This window comes from Herpailurus yagouaroundi, unplaced genomic scaffold (assembly GCF_014898765.1).
Source record: "Herpailurus yagouaroundi ecotype Mexico unplaced genomic scaffold, PumYag 321, whole genome shotgun sequence".
Lineage (NCBI taxonomy): Eukaryota > Metazoa > Chordata > Mammalia > Carnivora > Felidae > Herpailurus > Herpailurus yagouaroundi.
In genome coordinates, this window is record NW_024412538.1 from 297,272 (window position 1) to 317,621 (window position 20,350).

The 20,350-nt window shown below is 61.0% G+C and overlaps 1 protein-coding gene across 2 annotated transcripts in view; it reads right to left on the reverse strand.

The window, feature by feature from the left end:
* Nucleotides 1–688: 688 nt before the first annotated feature.
* The window catches only part of SLC9A3 (solute carrier family 9 member A3), a 39,256-nt gene continuing 19,594 nt past the window's right edge, over nucleotides 689–20,350 (reverse strand). The window contains exons 2-16 of one of the 2 annotated variants that reach the window (XM_040462405.1): nucleotides 15,806–16,108; nucleotides 12,442–12,602; nucleotides 10,506–10,584; nucleotides 9,720–9,897; nucleotides 8,889–9,109; nucleotides 7,765–7,967; nucleotides 7,217–7,306; nucleotides 7,047–7,117; nucleotides 5,935–6,064; nucleotides 3,702–3,817; nucleotides 2,913–3,042; nucleotides 2,520–2,696; nucleotides 2,210–2,282; nucleotides 1,519–1,632; nucleotides 689–1,195 (exon numbers count right to left, since the gene is read on the reverse strand). In XM_040462405.1, the coding sequence (XP_040318339.1) occupies nucleotides 948–1,195; nucleotides 1,519–1,632; nucleotides 2,210–2,282; nucleotides 2,520–2,696; nucleotides 2,913–3,042; nucleotides 3,702–3,817; nucleotides 5,935–6,064; nucleotides 7,047–7,117; nucleotides 7,217–7,306; nucleotides 7,765–7,967; nucleotides 8,889–9,109; nucleotides 9,720–9,897; nucleotides 10,506–10,584; nucleotides 12,442–12,602; nucleotides 15,806–16,108 (2,294 nt within the window). In that variant the 3' untranslated portion in view covers nucleotides 689–947. The remainder of the gene's footprint in view (nucleotides 1,196–1,518; nucleotides 1,633–2,209; nucleotides 2,283–2,519; nucleotides 2,697–2,912; nucleotides 3,043–3,701; nucleotides 3,818–5,934; nucleotides 6,065–7,046; nucleotides 7,118–7,216; nucleotides 7,307–7,764; nucleotides 7,968–8,888; nucleotides 9,110–9,719; nucleotides 9,898–10,505; nucleotides 10,585–12,441; nucleotides 12,603–15,805; nucleotides 16,109–20,350) is intronic. The other variant, XM_040462406.1, reaches the window with a different exon arrangement.

Genomic DNA, 20,350 nt, shown 5'->3' on the forward strand with positions numbered 1-20,350 from the left:
GTCCCTGAAGAAATCTCAGCTTGTGCGTAAAGCAAATACTGCATCAGGCAGGGATTTGCTAGAACACTCTACAGTGAGGGGTGGACTGCCGCTCCCCCGCCGGACTGGTAGACGCCCCTGTCCACGTGTCCACAGGAGACAGAAACAGGACTTTCCTGCCCTCCTGAGTGAGAGCCCCTCGGGTACCAGCTCCTGTTTCCTGTCTCCTCCCAGGTGGCCACCAGACACCAGAAGGAACTGTGGAATGAGCCTGAACCCCGCGGAGGGGCTGAATCCCCTTCCCTGTGGACAGTAGAGCGAGGACAGCACCTTCTAGGCACCCAGCAAGGAAGCCGGAACACCTGCACTTAGCTGCACCTGCCTACCAACCTTGCCTTGCCCCCTCGCGCCCCGTCTTCACCCCTGCCCCCGCCTTCTCTGCCCTCCTCTCCCGGGAGAGCTGCTGGTCTGGTCGGTGGGCTCACCGGCTGTGTGGCCGGCCCCTCCGCTGCCTGTGCCCTTTCCCTGAGTTCTTGAGATGCTGAAGGGGGCCTGTTGCTCTCTTCCACTCACTTCTGTCGCACGGGCTTTAAGCAAAGGCCTGGGGCCTTTAGGGACAAAAGTGTGTTCCCCTTCCCATGCGACCCCCGCCCCGCCCCCGGGCCCCCCCCCCCCCCCCCCCCCCCCCCCCCCCCCCACGCTTAGGCCCCTCTGAGATCATGACTTAGATTCGTGGGCTGAGCACATGGGTTAAAGAGATCTTGAAACAGCTCTGGATCCTGACATCTCAGTTGGAGGAGCTGAGACTCAGACGATCTCCTAAGAAACATGCGGCTGGAAAAGAGGCTTAGAAGAAGGAAGAAAGCTTCTGGAGAGTCTGCAGACGTTCAGGTTCAGAGCAAGAGAGGCGGCCGGCTGAGGGAGAGGAGCTGAGGAAAGAGCAGGCGTCAGGGGGGGTGGGGGGGGAGTTACATGTGCGTGGACTCAGGGAGGGTCGTGCGGGGCTGCTCCTCGGGGGCATCGGCCTGCAGAAAGGAGTCCACGGACTTGCTGCTGAGGCGGAAGGGTGCCAGGCGGTGGAAGTTGCCCGGCGAGCAGGGTATCTGCACACGGGCCCTCTGGGAGGGCACCACAGTCTCCCCTGGTGACAGCCAGGGTGGCACCCTGGAGAGGGTGCTCAGGTCCTCATCCGGGGAGAACACGGGGTTGTCAATCCCTAGGAGAAAGGGCAGCAGCTGGTCAGCTCCCCAGGTGAAGCCGGGGCAGCAGGGAGGGGGGGGGGTGCCACCCTGGGGTCACACACCAGCGCGTCCTGCAGCCAGCACCTGGAAGGTTACCTGGAAGGTCTCGGGTTCTATGCTCTGCATCCCATGCCGTCCCTCTACACGTGGCAGGCAGGGCAAGTCCCGGCTCCCTTCTCTGGAGCAGAGAACCCCGCCTGCCACTCACACCCCACATGGGCCCAGAAGTCCCCATCCAGTGACCAGTGATCATGCTCACTTCTGGGACCTGAGGAGGGCCAGCCCGCCTGCCCCTCACCTGAGGGGGAGTCTGTCGCCGTGGTGTCCTGTGTAACATTTGCCAGGAACTCGATCCCTCCACCCATTTCAGCACCGTAGTCCGGGGCCTCCTCTGGGTCTGAAAGTTCCAAATCTGGTGGCAAGGGAAGGCAGCATGAGGGAAGTGGGCTGGGTGCACAGACGCCCCCATTTAGTGCCCTTGACTGACACCCTGACCAGCTTGCAGAGTGCCCCGAGGGTTGTCATTAGCCACCTCCTCTGGGTAGCTTGCTGGGTGGCAGTGCCCAGGTGGCCAAGCCAGCACAGGGCTGTACAAAGCAAAACCACACCAGGAGGTTTTCCCTCCTACACAGGGGCCGTGGTGAGTGCCACCCCTCTGCCCCGGCCCCTCCTCCCCAGCCAGCCTGGCCTTTTGGAGGACGGAGCACCCTGGAGAAGGGGGCCTACTCGGGGGGGGGGGGGGCACTAACTTCTTGTGGCTACAACATGAGTGGAGACTGGGACAGGGGATGTGGAGCCCACCTGAAGGGCGCCGCCCAGCGGAGTGGCTGGGGCCCTAACAGCAGCTCCTTACCCGAGGCAGGACAGGCAGGACCCTGCGGGCAGGGAAGGGTCCCCCTGGCAGGACGGTGCTCCGTATACCTCTCCTGCCCCATCACACGCCCCTGCGTCCCCGCTGGTGAGCGCTCTGCTGTGGCCCCAGCCAGTACCTTTCTCCTTAATGGTGAAATTGTGCACGGGGCTCTCCATGGGCAGTTTCCCATTGGGAATGCTGCTATTTCTCTGAGAAACAAAAGGAAAACTGTTAGCAGGTGTGGGCACAGCGACACCAGGACCCTGACTGCCCCAGCCGTTCCGGGGCGAGGCCCCGCTGGGGCCGCCTGGAGCCGTCCAGGGCCACTCCTGCTCTGTGAGGGGGCTACAGAGGTGAGTGGTGCAGTCTCTGCCCAGGCTTGTCCCTGGGGGATGCCCTGCTGTGAGCCCATGGTCCCTCTGCCAACCCGTGCCTGCCGCCCTCACCCGCTTCTGGGCACGTTCCCTCTTGTACAGCTTCGCTGCCTTCTTGTTCTGATTGATCCCAAGCTTGGCCGACTTGAAGGATTCCAGGCGCTTCCTCATGGTCCTGTGGAAGATCTCCTTGTCCTGCTTCTCGTCTTCGTTCGGAGTTAGCTCGTGCCGACTGTAGAGATGCTTGTACTGGGGGAGGGGCAGCCGGGCGGTCACAGTGGGGACACCTTGCATGGCTGGGTCCCCTCTGCAAAGCCAGCCAGACAGAACTGGGGACGTGAGGGCCCAGGCTGAGCCCCCCCCCCCCCACCTCCTGCCAGCTATCTGGGCCTGAGTGTTCTCTGCACTCAGGACAAGGACCCCCGTGCCAGGGTGAGGACCCCACCCCGGGCTCGGCACACCCACCTCCTGCCGGGGCTTGTACAGGTACTGCTGCAGCGTGTGGTGAGTGGCCATGTCCTCTGTGTCACGGATGCTCCTCCTTCTCTGCTCCAGGGACTGCATATCCAGGCACACGGCACTGACGTTCTCCCTCCTACATGGGGGTCACAGTGATCGCCCGCCCTTCCGGCCCCTCACCCCATAAGCCCGGACACCTCCAGCCTCCTGGAAGGCCTGTCCTGGGAGTCTTCTCCCTCAGGGTTTCAGCCAGACCTGAGGACTGGCTTCAGCCAAGAGGACTCCCCACCCTCCCCCGGGGCTCCCTGACCCCCTAAGTCAGCCCAGCCCAGCACCTGCACACCAGCTGATGAAGCCCCAGCCAAGCAGCACAGCCCAGCACAGGAGGGAGGTCCTAAGTCCAGGACCAGTGTGGGGGCGACCAGGGATGGGGCTTCAGCCCAAAACCTCTGCCCTGCCGGCTTCCTCTTCTCTTAGTCTCACACCAGGGCAGACACTAACCTTACTGCAGGTGTATCTGCGCAGGGGAAACTCGTGGCACCCGCGTCCACACCCTGCGCTCCTCTCTGCGCCCCTCCCTGGGGTCCAGTGCACATCCCATTTACGCTCTCAGTTGCCTCAAGATGCCCACCGGCCAGTGTGTGCCCAGAGGGGCCCTGCTGCCTGTGACTAGGAGAGCCTGGGAAGTGCAGGTCAGGGGAGATCCCCGCCCACGGCAGCCTCCAGGGTGGTGGCAGGAGGTGCCCAGGTGAGGGGTGGCTTCTGGAAGAAGCCCGTGTAAATGTGGGCACGTACAGGAGATAGGAGACAGAGGCCTCCACAGTTGAGGGCCGCGGTGTGCTGAAGTCCACGTTGACCATGTTGTCAGTGCTGGGGGAGCGGATGAAGGCCAGGGACCCACGGCGTTCTCCCTGCGGGGAGGAGGCAGACTGTGCCAGCCCACACCGTGGAGTGCCTGGAGGCCAGACAACCACCAGCCTCTGGAGAGCTCAGGCCGCAGGTAAGGCCTCGCTTGAGCCGAGTGGTTGGTGGCTGGTGGCATGAAAAACTAAAGACAGAAGCAAATGTGAAGAACCCAGCCCCTCAGCGGGCACGGCACACCAGGGAACGCCGCGGCTCCCCACAGGACTGGGGATGTGTCCCTTGTCCCCACTGGGGGTCCCAACCAGCTGCCCTCAGTTACCCCAGAAGGGAACCCCCAGGCCTCTGTCCAGAATTGAATCAGATCAAAACTACGTACAGCAGAACCCTACATGAATGAAAGTCAAAAACAGCCACTCTCCTTGGGTGGGAGTGTGGGGCCATGTGCCAAGGGGGCCACAGAGAGAAAGCAAGGGCCCCTTAGGGGAGGGCATGGGGCTGTGAGGGCACCAGAGTGAGGGGCTGACGTGGCCGTGCAGGAGACTCAGAGGCACAGCCCAGGAGGACACATCACCCCTGCTGTGACCTGAGCCGGCAGAGCCAGGCCTGACCAGGGAGGAGCCCACGTCACGGGCCAGGGGCACTCAGTGTGCTGGGCAGCAGGGGCCCTGACAGCAGCCTGCACATCCCATGTGGGGGCTGGGGGCCTTGGAGTGTCCAAGGGACATAGGACTTGGCCAGCAGAGAGGGACAGTCCCTCCTGCCAGTCCCACCAGGCTCTAGGCCACGAAGGCCTCTGCAGTCCCACCAGGCAGAGGTTCGTGCTCTTAACTTTCCCAGCCCAGGGTCAGAGGCGCAGACAGACGATGGCCTTGTCCCTGCTGGTGCCTGGAGCTTCTGGGTTGGGATTTCGGGGGGACCAAAGTCGGCACTAGCCCAGTGGGCAGTGTAGAGGCCCTTCCTTTTCCTCATCTCCCTGTGTCCCTGCCCCTCTCTGCCTTGTGGTGACCCCAGGCTGTGCTGGGGTGTCAGGCTATATATTTGGGGTGGACAAGCCCACTGGAGGACTCACTTTCCGCTCTGAAGGGACAGGTGCTTCCAGGGCTCTGGCTGTGCCCTCCGTGTGAGGTCCGTGGGGTTTGCCAAGGTGGCCCCGTCCCTCCAGATGAAAATGCGGACCCCTAGCTCACCAGGCTCTGTGTAGGCCTGAGCTGATGAGATGCCCGTGACCTCGGGGCCTAAGGGCCATGTGTGCAGACACACATGGGGCAAAGGCAGCTGGGTGATCAACGCAATGGCCAAGAGATGGTCACACGTGTGCACTGAGAAGCCAGGAAGCACTGCCTGGAGGCATGTGGCCACTGGGGAGGGGGGGCGGGAGGAGGGGGATTTGACCTGAGCCCTGCCATGACCGAGTCACTTGGACACATCCCGTACTGACCAAGTGGCTGTGAGTTGGCACAGGGCATGTGGCATCAGAAACAGCAAGATCCAGAGCGTCACCGTGCAGCAGGGCTAGTCCCTGACCCCCCACATGCTCCCGAGCCCGCTCATTTTCCCCACACCCTGGACGCACCCACCAGCCACTGGTTGGTGGGGAGCTTTCTCTGGCCCATCAGCCTCAGGGACACGGGAGCGGACTCATTTGCCTGCAGAAGGCAGGGGTTCTGTGGGTGCAGGAGGGTCTTGCTTTCCTGCAGGGCCGGGGGATGTGGAGGCCACCTCAGAACCACAGCCTGTTACCAGGCATGTCCCATGTTGACCCCACAGGACTCAAGACCTCCTTGCTGCATTCCCCTTTGTGCGCATGCCCGTACGTGGATGAGCGTGTGTAGGCACGCATGTGCATGTCTGTGTGCACTATGTGGGGGTGGGGGGAGTCACGACTCCATAATGCCCTACCTGGCCTCAGACCTCAGACCCACCAGGCATCCTGCAGGGAGCTGTAGGAGAGGGCTCTGTGCCCCAGCTCCCACAGCCATTCTCAGGGCTTTGCGCCATGAACATGTCAACCCCCGCACGGGGCTGCCTGGGCCTCAGGGTGCAGACAGACGTGCATGTGAGGTGCAGGCCCACTGCCCTAGACCCCATGACTGGCCACATCCCATGTCTGCGTGTTGTTTTAGCCCCCAACCCAACAAAGAGAACAGACAGAATGTTCTGGTACCTCAGCCACATAGCTAATGGCATCTTTCAAGTTGAGTTCGTGGAAAACATTCAGAATCCGATCTCGTGACTTCTGTGCCGACCTTCTCATAAGGATTTTGCTAAGGAATTTCCTATCGAAATTGGACCACCTGGGGGGTCAAATCAACACAGATGTTAACACTTGGGAGGATCGTGGGACCCTGGCAGCATGTGGGGGCAGGGAGCAGCGGGCCCCCTCTCCCACTCCCAGACCTGTAATGGACGTGGTCTCCCAGGAGCTGAGACCCGGGAGATTCCCGCCCCTCCCCTCCGAAATTTATTTACGGTAACAACCTTGAGGGTGAGATTTAAAATAAGACGAATAACCCTCAGGGGCTCGATTTCCCCATCAGTGTTCTTCCTGTCAGAACGTAGAATTCTGAATTCTGTTCTCTCATTCGATACAATATTGCAACGTTTTCCACCTGACGGTTACCTAACACTCTGGAAAGGGTAGGGCAGGCTGAGGACAGGGCCCTGGGGCCCTGGCTACAGTGAGAGGGACATATTTTACCTGCAGAGGGACTGGCTAGAGCAGGAGGAACCTCTGAGCTCCCACACTTAGAGAGAACCAGGCTGGCCAGAAGGAGGCTTTAAATCCAGCACAGTTAGAATACTGGCCAGTGGTCTGGGGCAGAAGAGGATGTGGCCAGGCCAGAATTGCAGAGGAACATCTAGCTGAGGTCCAGTGGGCCTTGAGCTAGACATTGAGGGGGAGGGGTTGCCCGAGGAGGAGAGGTCTGGGCGGGGGGGGGGGGGGGGTCCCAAGGGGGGGGGCCGTCCGGGGGGGGGGGTCCTGGGGGAGAAGGATCCCAGAGGGAGAGGGGTTTCAGGGGGAGGAGGAGTCCTAGGGCAGTCGGGGGTCAAGGGGGTGGGGTTCCTGGGAAACAGGAGTCCAGAGAAGGGGGTCTCAGACAATTTGGCCAAGTATCCTTGTTCTTCAGTCAGCCAGTGCTTTGTGAGGTTGGTTTATGGGGAATGTCAGCCGCCCTTTCTACCCTGTGGGTCCTCCAGTTAAAACTGAGGGCAGAGACGAATGTGCCTCCAAATTTCCCCATTTCAGTCCAACCAGGGGCACCTGAAGCCACTTACTTATCTCTGAGATAGTTGTGTCCAATTTGCCCTGATATGTCCTCGATGGCAGAGAGGATGTGGTCGAAAGCCTTTCACAGGAAAGAGAAGTGGGCTGGCATCACTCGGAGGGCTACCCCTGCCTTGCCCTGCCTCGCCCCTGCCCCCCCTCCCCCACCCCAGTCCCCTACCCGGCCATGCAGCTTCTCATTGAGTTTGGGCTCCCGGTGCTGGCTCCTTTTCACCTTCAGCCACTGCACCAGGGGCTTGATGGTCAGGCCCTGGAAGACAGGTACTGACCCAGACGGCGGGCAGGCTCCCGCCCAGGGCCCACCCTGGCCCATGGCACCCCCAGTGTGTGAACCCGTACTTGCACCCCCTCCATAGGCACACAGGGTGAAATGGGCCGCCCTTATCCACAGACCTGACCTGCTCGGAGGGTCCCCCGATCAGCTCCTTAGACTTCCCAAAAGCAAGGAGAAGTGGGACACCTTCTGGGCGTGTCTGGTCAATAAAACCCTAACTGGGGCTTCGTTAACCAACGGCAGCACAGGAAGAACATTTTCAGGCCAAATTGTGCTGCGTCCCCTGTGGGGCCACATGAAAACCTACAAAACGTCTCCTAGTTACTAAAATTACAAAAACCAATTAGGGCCTGGAGGCTGGAGAGGCTAGAAACAGAGCGCCCCGCTGGCGTGGAGAGGTCGGGGGCGCGGCGGCCGCGTGCCCTCCACCCTACCTGGAAGACGACCGTGAAGAAGACCACGATGATGGTGGTGCTGACGAAAAGGTTCCGCTCCTTCACCTTCTGCTCGTCCAGAAGGACGACCAGAGCGAAGGCCACGGCCCCTCGCAGGCCGCCGTAGGACATGACCACCTGGTCTATGATTTCCAGCTGCACCATCCGGTACCGGTTCAGGACCCAGGTCTGCAGGACCACACCTGCGGGCGGGGAGCGCACTGAGCTCCAGGCTCCTCGAGGGCCTCAGGCCAGTGGCAGCCACCGCCCTGGGGGCACAGCATGTGGGACTCCCCTCCAAGGGCAGTGACGGTGACAGGTTCCGTCCCGGGCAAGGGGTCACGGAAACTGCACGCTGTAGCCCTACTCTCCCCAAACCCTCTTGTCCACACCAGTGCTCTCTCCTGGCCACAGGTCCAACCTGCCGCTGGGGATACTCCGCACCCCGCATTTGTGGCTGGAAGCTGCTCCCCGCAGCTCTGGGGATTCGCAGGTGTCCCTGTGACCGGGCTGCAACACTGAGGCCTTGTGCTCTTGCCTCCAGGACCAGGACCCTGCTCTGCTCTGTCAGCCGCTCCCTGGAGCCCTCAGGCCCTGGTGAGCTCAGGCAGAGTGGGTGGTGGCCTCGCCCCGGCACCGCACACCAGGGAGTGGCAACCAGGGCCGGAGCAGGCAGGAGGGCTCCTGCCTCACATGAGCCTCAATCTGCTCATCAGTGACTGCATCCGCAATGAGTCCTCAGGAAACCAGATGGATTCCTCTAGGTTCTAGAACCTTCCACCCTGACCCCCAGCTATTCTAACTCCATCTCAAGGTGCCGAAGCCGTGACAAAGCCTGGAGTTTCGATGAAGATAACCCACGGCCTGGCCGTGGTGAGGCTCCCCAGCAGCTCCCAGACCCGCCGCTCACCGGGCAAGAGGGCTGTGCTCGAACACCACGTGCCTGGTTTCCACAGCCGGGCCCCAGCGCCTGCCCCCACTGTGCCCAGCGTCCCTCAGTCATCCCCCCTGCCCCCCATGTGCTCCCGCCCCCATATTCCCACCCCCCATCTCCCCCGCATCCCTGTCATTGCCCCCCACCCCCTCCCCCCTCCCTGGTCCCCACCATCCCCCAGCGTCCTCACCAATGGCCCGGTACACGGAGATGAAGACCAGTGTCAGGAGCACAAAGGCCGTGTTCCACTTCCAGATGCGGGGGTTCACGGCTGAGATGCCCAGGAACATGAAGATGATGGTCTCTGCCCCACTGGCCAGCATCTTCATGGTGTAGCGCACGGTGGTGGCTGACTGTTCCGAGATGTTGGCCTTCACGTACTTCTGACAGCAGATGCCGCAGAAGGTGATGCTGGAGGCGGGACGGGCACACAGTGAGGCTGGGGGCTGAGACTCTGGCCTGTGTCTGGGCACATGCCCACCCTACTGGTCGGCGTGCTCGGCTCTGCTCAGGACCAGGTGCAGTCCCGGCCCCCGACACCCCAAGATCTGAACCCTGAGCCACCCAGTGGGCTGCCTCAGCGTCTGTCCTCAGCCCGGCGGTGGCTGGCTCTGGGGGGAGGCGCCAGGGCAGATTCGGGTCATGGGGGTGCCAGCCAGCCTCCCACCCAGAGCATCCGGAAGGGGCTGGGTGTAGGCAGAGCTCACGGACAATTCTGTGAAAACACCAGCTCCTTATTTAAAACCTGAATAGACCAGATTCTTCACCCCCACAGTGGCTTCTCACCCCTTAGAGGGAAGCGGGCCAGGCGGATGGGGGCTGGGAAGAGACCCACAAGGTTGTGCCCCAGGAGGGAGGGGCCCCTCTCCCTCCACCCGTCACCCCCCCCTCCCCCTCCCAGGCACAGCTGCTTGGCTGTGCTGTGGGTGGGCCCTGCCCTACCCCTGCACACCAGCACGGCCCGTGGCCCACAGGCTGTGTGGCTCTGGCGCTCTGGGCCGTGGGAGCGAGGGGGACTCACGCCAGGATGGCCGACAGTGACAGCATCTCGGAGGTGAGGTAGGACAGGTAGGAGATGACGAAGACGAAGCCGGGCTCGATGATTCGCACGTGCTTGGTGAAGCGGGTCACCAGCGACAGCAGGAAGGCGAAGACGACCCCCACAAGCGTGCCCCCCAGGCTCACCACGAAGAAGGACACTGCGGGGCCAAGGACACTGGCTGAGCCGCCTGAAAGGCCCTTTGTGGCCGGGCGTGGCTGGCCCCTGCGTGTGGGCACGGCCGACCGGCTGTCCTTCCAGACCATTCCTTTCATCGTGGGTTGCCTGGTAACCCCCACAGAGGCGCCAATAACTCAGCAAACAAGCGTCCAGTTCTCCCCCTGAGAGGCCACCAGGCACGTGGAGAGCGGGGAGGCCTGGCTCCCCTCCCCCATCGTGGAGAAAGCCCGACAAGGGGGCCTGGGGCAGGGCTGTCCCTGCACCCCTGACACAGCCAGGCTGTCATTGTCCTTGCCCAGAGGAACGTTTGTCCAGATCCACCCAGGACACCAGGGCCCACGTCCTCCAACCAGACATTCTGCTGGGCCTAACGGGGCTGCAGCCCTTGCCTCCCCAGGGTGGCGGGACCCAACAAAATTGTTTTCATAAAACACATTGGGGACAGGAGGGATGGCCACCGAGACTTTTCCCACACAGGCTGTGGGTCCCAGCGGCAGGCCTGGTGTCAAAGCCTGGAGGTGGTCCACACGCTTGAGAAGAGACGTGGCCCCCACATTCCCCAGGTGTGCGGACCCACCAGCCACACACCTATGCCTTTCACGCAATCCACGCCAGTCACCTTGTCACCACCCAGCGTCACGAAAGATTCGAACACATTGTAGAGGACCTGGGGGGACAGAGAGGCAAGCATGACATCGGGCGGACCTCGGCCAGTGCTCACCTGATCTCAGGCCTCGGGCCTTGAGGACTTGGTCTGGGTCAAGCAGGCCATGGTGGCCTGTTCAGGAAACAAAAAATCGCCGGGAGGAAATCATCACAGAGCATCACAGAAAAGAAGATGAAGGCCAAAGACGAGCCAGCGGGTGGGATACGAGAGGCAGAAAACATTCTAGAGGGAACTAGAACCTTTACGGGCAAACGTCGTCCTTTCCTACTATCAGCAAAGCAGGGGTGACCACAAATTTAACCCGCTACATTTAATTCTGTTTCATGTTCCAAGATGAAGCCAGAGTTTCACTTTTAGTGACTTTGCTGTTGCGTTAACTCCCGATTATAGGCTCACACCCCTTGGTGTCTTTGCATGTTGACGTTTAAACCTCATTCCACCAAGATGTTGCAGATGAAAGGCTCAGGAAGGGCATGCGAGGCCACAGCTGTGGAGGCTGTGCTGTGTGTCCTATGCTGAGCCCTCCACACCCAGGGGCCGAGGGTAGGACACAGCTTCCTGGGGAAACAGCTGATCTCTGAGCCCCAAGCCTGAACTCTCCAGGTCTGCTCAAGGGGACAGAGGACCCCAAAAGGCGGGGTGTGGAGCTGTTTCTACAACAGGGGGTGCACAACAGGCCTGATGACTCTCGGGTGCTGGGCAGAGTGTGGGCACACAGCCACCAAGGGTGCTGGGGGCTGGACCACAGCCTGGGTGCCTCCATGGAAACGCAGGTGGGAGGGGAGACGAGGCTCAAGCCAGCTGTAAGCGGAGAGCTCCGTGGCTCAGGCATGAGTTAGAGCTTCTCCAGAGAAACGGAGCCACGGCACAGAGCAGCCCAGCCTCGAAGGAGCTGTGTCTTATATTTAAGTTTGAAATTAATTCTCAAATTCCCCCCCGAGAACGTCTTATCTGCTACAGAAGAAATCTGGTGCAGCACAAGCTTAGGGTCTGTCACTCTCCTGAACCCTGAAGGAACCCGAAGAGGGAGAATTTCTTAGGCCACAGGTACTTTTAGAGCAAGAGGGACCTTCACGTCCTGCTGTGTCTGCAAAGCCCTTGGGGAGAGGCGACAGGCTGGTGGGGCTGGCCCAGAGCAGGTGCTCGGAGATGCAGCACGCAGCTGACCTGTGCAGGGAAGGTGCTCTATGCATGCCTCCACCTTACCTGTAACGCACTTGCACAGAGGTAGCGGCCCAGTTTCGGGCTGGGTTTCGACAACCCCGTGCTGGCCACTGTGATGCTGAGACAGTGCTCCCACATTTCATGAACCTTCTGTTCACTTTGCAGATCTGTTGTGGCCTCACACCCTGACCGAGAGTCCTCCCGCCCCCGCCCACCCACCCCGGCCCCGCCGAGCTCCCGGGCTCCGCCTCCTTCCTGGAGACCGAGGTGCTTCAAGGGTACGGTCAGCGCTCGGTCGTCTTCCCTCCTAGGTTCTGGCGAGATCTCACTGTTGGTCTCTTTAGTGGCTCCCTTAGGGAAATCAGGGCCGGGGGCATCGACTCTGGACCCGGAATGAGAGGCGTCCCGCTGTGGCAACTGGTGGTGGGGTTGGCAGTGAGGTGTTATCAAGACGGGAGAAGAGTGTTCGAAGGACCGATTGAACAGGCAGTCATTCGGAGTTGGGAGGAAGTGAGAGAGGGGACAGCATGCGAGGGGGCTGCGGGGGAACCCTCCTCCAGTCAGAGCGGTGGGGGGCGGGGGGCAGAGGGAGAGCCCCCCCCACACCCATCTCAGGCTTCTCGCGGCACCTCCTCAAGGCTGATTTCTCCGCCCACAGCACCGAGGCCCTGGGGCCGCCCGGCACCCACTCACCACAGTGACGGCGTCGTTTAGCAGTGACTCCCCAAAGACGATGATGAATAGGACCTCGTTGACGTGCACCTCCTCGAACACAGCCAGGACGGCCACTGGGTCCACGGCGGCTATCAGGCTCCCAAACAGGAGGAAATCCAGCAGCCCGACCTTCAGGTCTCCTGCAGGACAGGCAGGGCCGTCAAGGAGAGCCCTTCGGGGCCCAGCTGGGCGAGGACCTCTGAGCCCCGCACACCGACTCCCCTGGCCTTCTCGGGGGTTTCTTCAGGCTTCCGTCCTCCTGACTGCCGGCTTAGAAGCCTCTCAGATAGGAATCCCTCTTGGGCCTGGGGCTGGCTGGTTGTGGAACCTGGGTCAGAGCTGCCTGCCTGCCTCCCATGGGCTCCCACAGCCTTCAGGAAAGGCTGGTCTCACCCCCATTGGGGACTGACTGCCCCTCGTTCTTCCCTTCATCCACCCTGGGGCCTGCTTACTCCCTCCTGGGGGGCCCACTGGGAGGCTGCTGTGAGCAGATGAAGGACCCGGGGGGCTCGGCCATGCACAGCATGGGATCAGACCCCTGCCCTGGGCCGTCTGCGGTCCAGGGTTAGGGCTGGAAAGGGGGTCAGAGGCTCAACAGGCATGGGAGAAAGGCTTCCCTGGAAAGTGATGTCTCCGCCCAGATGAGAGCCACCAGGACCCAGCCTGGGGGGAAGTGATGGAAGGGAGCAGGGGAGGGGCAGGCCTCACAGGGTCCTGGGGGCCACAACTGGCCTGGGGAAATCCTGGGGGACTCCAGTAGGAGGGGCCACCAGGGAGGTTTGAGGGACAAGAAGGGAGACGAGGGCTCAGAGTGGGGCGGGGGCGGGGGGAGGGGTAGGAAGGGACCTTGGAGGAGCAGGTCCTCAGAGTGAGCTCAGCTCTGCTTCTTGAAATGGCCCAGTGGGTTCCTGGTGCCCTTGGGGGCGAGGGTCGTGCTGAGATGCACTTTCCAACATTCCAACATCTCAGTCTCCAAAGCGGCACCAGGCTGTACTCACAGCCGCACGGCAGTCCGCACCGGACACACAACCTCTGGGACCCGAGGACGGTTGCCTCATCCCGGCTCTGTCCAGGACTCACACCTGCTCTCAGCTGAGCTGCTCCAAGGAAGGCCTTGTCCGGGAGCCTTCCTGGCACTGAGCCGCCTTCCCGGCCTGAATGCACCGAACCAGACCTCAGGCCTGGAGGGTATCGGGGAGGCCCACGTGGGTGGGGAGACACAGAGGCCATGCGTGGGCTGGACCGCTACCCCTCCAGGCACTTGGGCCCTCTCCAGGTCTAGGACAGGGCTTCCGCAGGAGCCCAGCTCTCCCTTAGGGCCACGCAGGGCCCCCTGGAAGGTTGTCTCCTCGGAGAGATGTGGCCCTGGAGGGAGCTCCCCGTGAGCTCTGAAAACCCGGGAGCCTGGCTCCAGAGTCTGTGTCCTGAAGAAGTGGCAGGTGTTAGAACCAGCTTCCAAAGGGTTTAAAATGTGCCTTTTGAAATGGGAATCGTAGGGTTTGCTTTTCTACCTCCAGGCACTGTTGGTGAGGCAGAGGAGAGAACACAGTCCCTCCTGGCTTCAGACATGGGGACTCCACATGCACATTCCACATTTTGGGGCCGTCCCGTCTTTAAACGCCTCCTGGCTCGTGGGTCTCTCACTGTCTAAGGGCCCAGACAGACCCGGTGGTACATTCTGGAAGCCAGCCACTCCAAGCAGGAAGTGTCCCGGGGCCAGCCTGCTCTCCTCCCTGGGGCAACAGTCTACCACCCACTGGCCCTCTCTGACTGCCTGAAGCCTCTGCTGGGCCTAGCCCCGGCTGGCCCGTCCAGACTCCCATCCAAGATACCCACTGCCAGCCCTACCTATGGCCTGGCCTAGGGTGACTTTTCCTCAGAGGGGTGCCCTGGCCATTGGACTGCAGAGACCGATTGGTCCCTGCCTCCCCAACTCCTCAGATGCCTTGCTCCGGGTGTCTAGGGACAGGATAGGCTCATTGGCCCCTGGGTGCTGTTCGGATCTGTGACTTTGGCTGATGCCTAGCCTTGACCAGCTGCATCCTGAGGACTGACCACAGGTCCCCTTAGGGACTCCTGCTCTAAACCCCGAGACTCTCCCCTGTGTCCAGTGGCTAGAGATGGCCCTGCCACCCTAGATGTACCCAACCACCTAGAGGCATCACCAGTAAATGCACCCGGGGCTTACTCACCTCCAAGGCCCGGCCAGACATGTTTGGCCCCATGTCAACCTTAGGGGTTTTCTCTGGGCTGAGCCTGGAGGCGGTGCCAGATGGCAGTGGGGGCTCCAGGAAGCATACGTGCTCCCCATGGGGTGAGGACAAAGTCCCAAGGTGACAAATGGGACAGGTGAGGTGACTATTCCTGTCAGGGGACCTTTGGCCTCTCTTTCTCAATGCATGTCCTTTGTCATCAAGGTTTTGAGGCCTTGATCCACACAAGGAATGCTGTGCAAGGCTGTTCCTTCAGCCGGACGGAAACCACCGATCCGGGCCCGTCCCTGGGAGTCTGGTTCAGCAGGTGGTGGTGTTTGGGGCCTGTGGTGCCAGCATCCACTTCTCATCGGTCGCCCCCAATGCCGGAAGCTAACCCTGTAGACCCATGATGCAAGCGGCCAGCCACAGCAGCCCCGGAACGGGCAGCGTCTAGGGCTGCGTGCACATCTGCGCAAGGCCTCAGCTGAGCCCCTGGCCTCACCTGTTCCAGTTTCCCAGGTAGATAATGGCCAGCTCCCGGGTGGGTGGGGCGCACCTCAGCCGTACGCCAGGGCTGAATTAAGTAACCTAAACTGCAGGAGACACTGGCAGGGGCAGGAGGGGCACCGGTGACTGTGCAGAAGCTGGCGCGGCTTTTCTTGCAGGTTGGGTGGGGGCGCCCGGGCCGCCGCTGCTCAGGTGGGTGTCTACCAGGCTCCACAACCGGCCTCTGCCCAAGGGGCCTTCTCCTCCCTCTCCCTGGAGGCTTGCTGGCAGGGGAGTGAGGCCCATCCCCACCTCCTTGCTGAGGGGGAGGGACAGCAGCTTGGCCGACTCACCCACCCCACCCACCCGCCAGCCTGGTTGGACAGGGCGTCATTCCCAGGCAGGACACGAACCTCAGCCTGGGGTTGCCTGGACAGGCTCTTGTTCATTCATTAAACCTTACTGTAAACATGCCAAGCGGGTTAAGCGGACCCACCGGTGACATCTGTCACCCCAACCACTCATCTCCTTTTTGGGTCTGTGTTCTGTACCGAGCGTTGTTGAGTGGAGTGCCCAGAGCCTGCTCCCGCAGAGCCCAGCCCAAGGACCCCGCACCGGGGACCCCACCCCAAGGACCCCCCTGCAGACGGCATGCCACTCACCCATCAGGCCGCTGAGGAAGACGCCGTAGAGGGACAGCCCGGTGGTGGCCGCATTCCACACGGTGCCCACGACGGCGTACAGGAGGATGGTGCCCAGGTTGCCAAAGAAGAGCCGGTTGGGCATGAAGTAGCCGGCGTCCAGCACGATGGGGGGCAGCAGGTAGAAGAAGAAGACAGTGGGGGTGAGTGTGAAGGAGGCGATGTGGTCGGCCGCCCAGACGATGCCGCCCAGCACCAGGCCCAGCACGATGAGCAGTGCACTCTCGGGGACGACGCTGGTGACCTTGTGTGACAGGTGGAAGCCTGCGGGGGAGGGGGCCGTCAGGGGCGCCGGGACCCCTCCGAGCGAAGCCTCTGGTCCAGGGCCACAGCGGGCCCCTCCCACACGGGCAGATTTCATTCTGGAAACGCAGTAGGCTCTGGGGCTAATGGAGACCAGAAGCAGCTCTCCCTGTTCACGCCTGGGAGTGGGGGCTGCCTGGTGGCTCTGTGGACAGGCCAGCCTCCTGGGAGGGGCTGTCCAGCCCACAGGACAGACACGGGCCTGGGAAGTGAGGCTCCACGTCTGCGTCTGTGGACGCTTCCCTCCGGCCCCACTCATGTCCACTGTCGACTGCTGTCCCCTCGGGACCTGGCCCCTGGGACACCCTCCTCAGGGTCTCCTTGCCTTTGAGGGGTGGGTCTGGGGCAGACAGAGACTCCCATGACAGTCGGGCTGCAGGGGGCGGCTCCTGAGCCCAGGGCACCCTCATCCCAGGCCCCGCGTGGCCCATCCGCTCATCCCTCCATGCTGCCTCACCCAGCTTGTCTCAAGGTGCTGGAGCCTGAAGTGCGGCTGCCTTTTAACCTGCCCTGGTGGGACTCGGGGGGCTCCGGAGGTCCCCCTGCTGACAGCCGGCTGCCTGGGCCCCGTGGCCCATCACCCTTGCAAAGACCTTAGGGTGCAGAGGCCCGTACTCTGAGTGAGGCAGGCTCACAGACCTCCCAGGGCCCTTTTCTCCTTCTATTGTGTTTGTTCTATTTTAAGACTCAGAGAAAAGGTTAGAAGAATTCCTAGGATGTGTTCCAGGTGGCAGCAGCTGCCCGGCCAGTGAAGCCCCCCATCCGGGCTTCCGCTGCCCCTGGACCGTGCCACTCTGTCCACCCCAGGCACCACCTCCCTGCTGTCCGTGTCCCCTCCCCTCTCCCCCCCGAGTCTGTGGAAACCTCTCAGACCTTCTGGTTCCACCAGCCTCTTGCTCTAAGGTCTCCTACCCTTGGTCAATGATCTCTCAGGTCTAACAATGGGTGTTGACCCATGAAAATCCTCTTTACAATTTCCCCGTTTTGCCGTCCTCGCTGGAGCGCCCATCTTACTGAGATTGTGTTGGCCCTTTTCTGGGAGGTTGAGCTCTGTGGGGACTTCCCTTCCATTTCTTGGGTCACATTTTACCCCAGGTGTCCTCCCCCTTCTCTTTCCTACAACATCGTATGGCCGCCAGCTGCTTCTCCGCCCTGTTCGTGCCTGACCTCACTTTATACGCACTCACGGCGCAGGGCAACTTTCTGATTCCAGCTTCTGCCTCATATGGGCTCACGTGAGCTAGAGTTTGGGGCGGGATGTTGCTGTCCTTGTCCTGTGGTCCGGGCGCCCTCCTGGGACCCTCGTTCCGTGCTCTCAGCTGGCATCATGTTGGCAGCCAGGGCCGGGCCTTCTGGGCTTCTGCACTTCCGGCCACCCAGCCCAGGCACGAGGGAGGGTGACAGTTTCAACCAGCCAAGGCCTCTGGTTGTTGGGAATTCTTGGTGAGAGAGGCCAGCCCTGCAGGCGGGCTCTCCCCACGCCTGTGACCCCTTCCAGAAGGCAGCTGCACTGTAATGAGCTAATTAAACGGAAGACTTGATTGACTCTTAAGTGGCAATTTGCTGGTGGTTCAGCTATTAAGCATATAATGGGCATTTTAGGAGCCAGTAAACCGAGTTCCTGTGGGGGAAATGCCCTGTGGTCACTGGCCCGAACTGCAGGGACGCAGTCAGGGATGTGGCTCCCAGTCAGGCTGAGTCACCACAGGCAGACCCCTTCTTCCCGCATCAGGTCACTGTGAAACATCCCTGACTCTAGGGTGGACGCTCAAGGCACAGCCATGGCCTCTGCTGCAACCCCACGGGGGGGGGGGGGGGGGGGGGCCTCTGGGAAGTGGGGAGGGAGAGAGGGAGGGGGAGCAGGAACTGAGAGGCACATGCCTCACCACGGCCACCAGAAAACCCAGCACCCGGCGTGTTCAAGTGGGCTTGGCCACCAAGACTCCAGTGGCAGGTGGAAAGACCCGATTCCCTCTCAACCCTTGTTTGCTACACCTCGTTAGAGAAGGATCCAGCAAAGGCGAATCTGAGCAGTGACCCAATGACCTCCTCAGGACCCACAGCTCGGGGCCTCCACATCTGGCCTGGCCCAGAGCCTGGGCCATGACCATGGAGAAAGGCCCTGCGTCCTAAGGCCATGTGCCAACAGGGTGGCTGTGACCTTGGGAAACGATTAGGTGGTGCAAACTTCCGCCTCAAAATCCCACGGCATTTTCTGGGGAAAAGCCAAACCTCATAGGCTGGACAGGCAGGGAACGTCTGAGCCTTTGAGGAGCCCACAGAGCTGGCTTTCCCTTGTGCCCTGCCGAGGGAGAGGGCAGACAGCGATTCAGGATGTGCACCAGCCATGCTGTGCCGACCCCGGGCACAGCCACGGGCAGAAAAGCTTGGCAGAAAGCGGCTCCCCACATGCCTCGAACACTGGAGAAGCAGCAGTTTAGCGGCGTAAACCCCAGCTCGGCAAATATTTGAGCTGCTAATGCAGGCAGGGCACGTGGTGCATACTCCTAGGACTGACAAGACAGAGTGACAAGAACAGTAGAGGACAAAATCAGAGTGCACCAAGATGCACAGACTACGGGGAGCTGAGTGAGGCCGGGTCCGGAGCTCCCCTGCCGAGGCCGGTCCCTTCCGACAAGGGAACGTTAATGAAGCGACTCCCAAACCCACAGGTAACTGATTGCCGAGGCCGGGAGAGTTACAGCTAATTAAGCACGAACGGCCTGGCTGCAGGGTGGTAACCACAGGGGACACACACTTTTCATTCTAATTACAAACTCTCTGACTGATGTTAAAGGTCAGGAGGCGCCGGCCTGCCAGCCAGCCATTTCTGGAGCAGGCCCTGGACAGAGTGGGTGCCGAGGCCCCCGGGAAGGTCATCGCTGACGTGTGTCACGCCCCCTCGGGATGCAGCTGGGTACCCAGGGCCTGGGGTCAGGCCCTATGTGGCCACAGCCTCCAAGGATCTCTCAGCAAGATTCAGCTGAGTCCACGCAAATGCAACAGCACAGTAAATCCTTTGGTTTTACTTTAACGCGCACGAGCCTTGGTCAATTAAACGCTGCCTGACAAAATAACCAGACCAAGCAGTGGAAACATTCCCAGAATGAGAAGCACTGGGAGTACACAGGGGACCCACTTCACCTGGGGGGCAGGCGTGTAGGGGTTGGGCCTGAAATATCACACAGTCGGGTCCACACACAGGTGCTCAGAGACACAGGTGGGCACACACAGACACACACACACACACACACACCCCGCACGTGACTTCCCCAGCACTCACTCCACAGACGAGCGTGAGGTTCCTCCCGCGCTTTCCTAGGACGGGACTGGCTCTGAGCCCCTCCCCACCACCCATGGGGAGAGGAACAGACCCCCCCTCTCTGACCTCCATGCTACCTCAAGAGGCACCAAGGTATGAGTTAGTTACAGCAAATGTGTCAGCTGCCAAGCCCAGGGCAGGAGCTGAAGATATTTATAGTGTCCTCAAATATTACCTAGCTGACCCCACACCTCCTGCCTGCAAGGATGTTCCAGATGAGTGCTCAGAGCTGTTGTCAGACAGGCCTGGCCTCTCCCCAGGGAGGGTCTGTTTCCGGGACCCTGAGTAGAGCTTCGAGAGCAAAGGAGGCCTTTCAGGATTGGCCCTTCTGCTCACAAGCCACGAGACACTTTAGACATTGCGTGCCTACAAAACTCAAGCAAACTTTGTCAATTTTTAAATTAAAAAACGAAAATTGTTAATAGCTTCCTAGGAAAGCATCAGACTCTTTCATTTGGAGCCATCGTGAACAGAAGTGAGGACAGAAGGAAGGCTGGGCCCCAGCCAGCTTCAAGCACTGAGCCCAAGCGTGCGTGTCCGAGCTGAAGGCGTGCGGGGACAGGGGCTGGAGCCGGAGCCCAGCGAGCACCAGGACGATGTTCACAGCAGCGTCCCTCTCCCCGAGCAACCCCCTCCTTCTCAGCCCTCCTGGGCCAGGCTGCTCCTGTGGTTGTCCACATTAAAGGATGCCATGCTTAAGCTTTGCTTTCTTATGGTTTCATGACTGGCTCTAAATTCAATAAAAGTTTGGGAGCAGGATCTGTGACAATTATACCTTCGGGGCCGGGCACTGGTGGGGTAGCACCATTGTACCAACTGTCCCTAGGGAACAACCACGAACTCTGGAAGAAACATGTCAAATGGCAACTCAGGCACTGAGG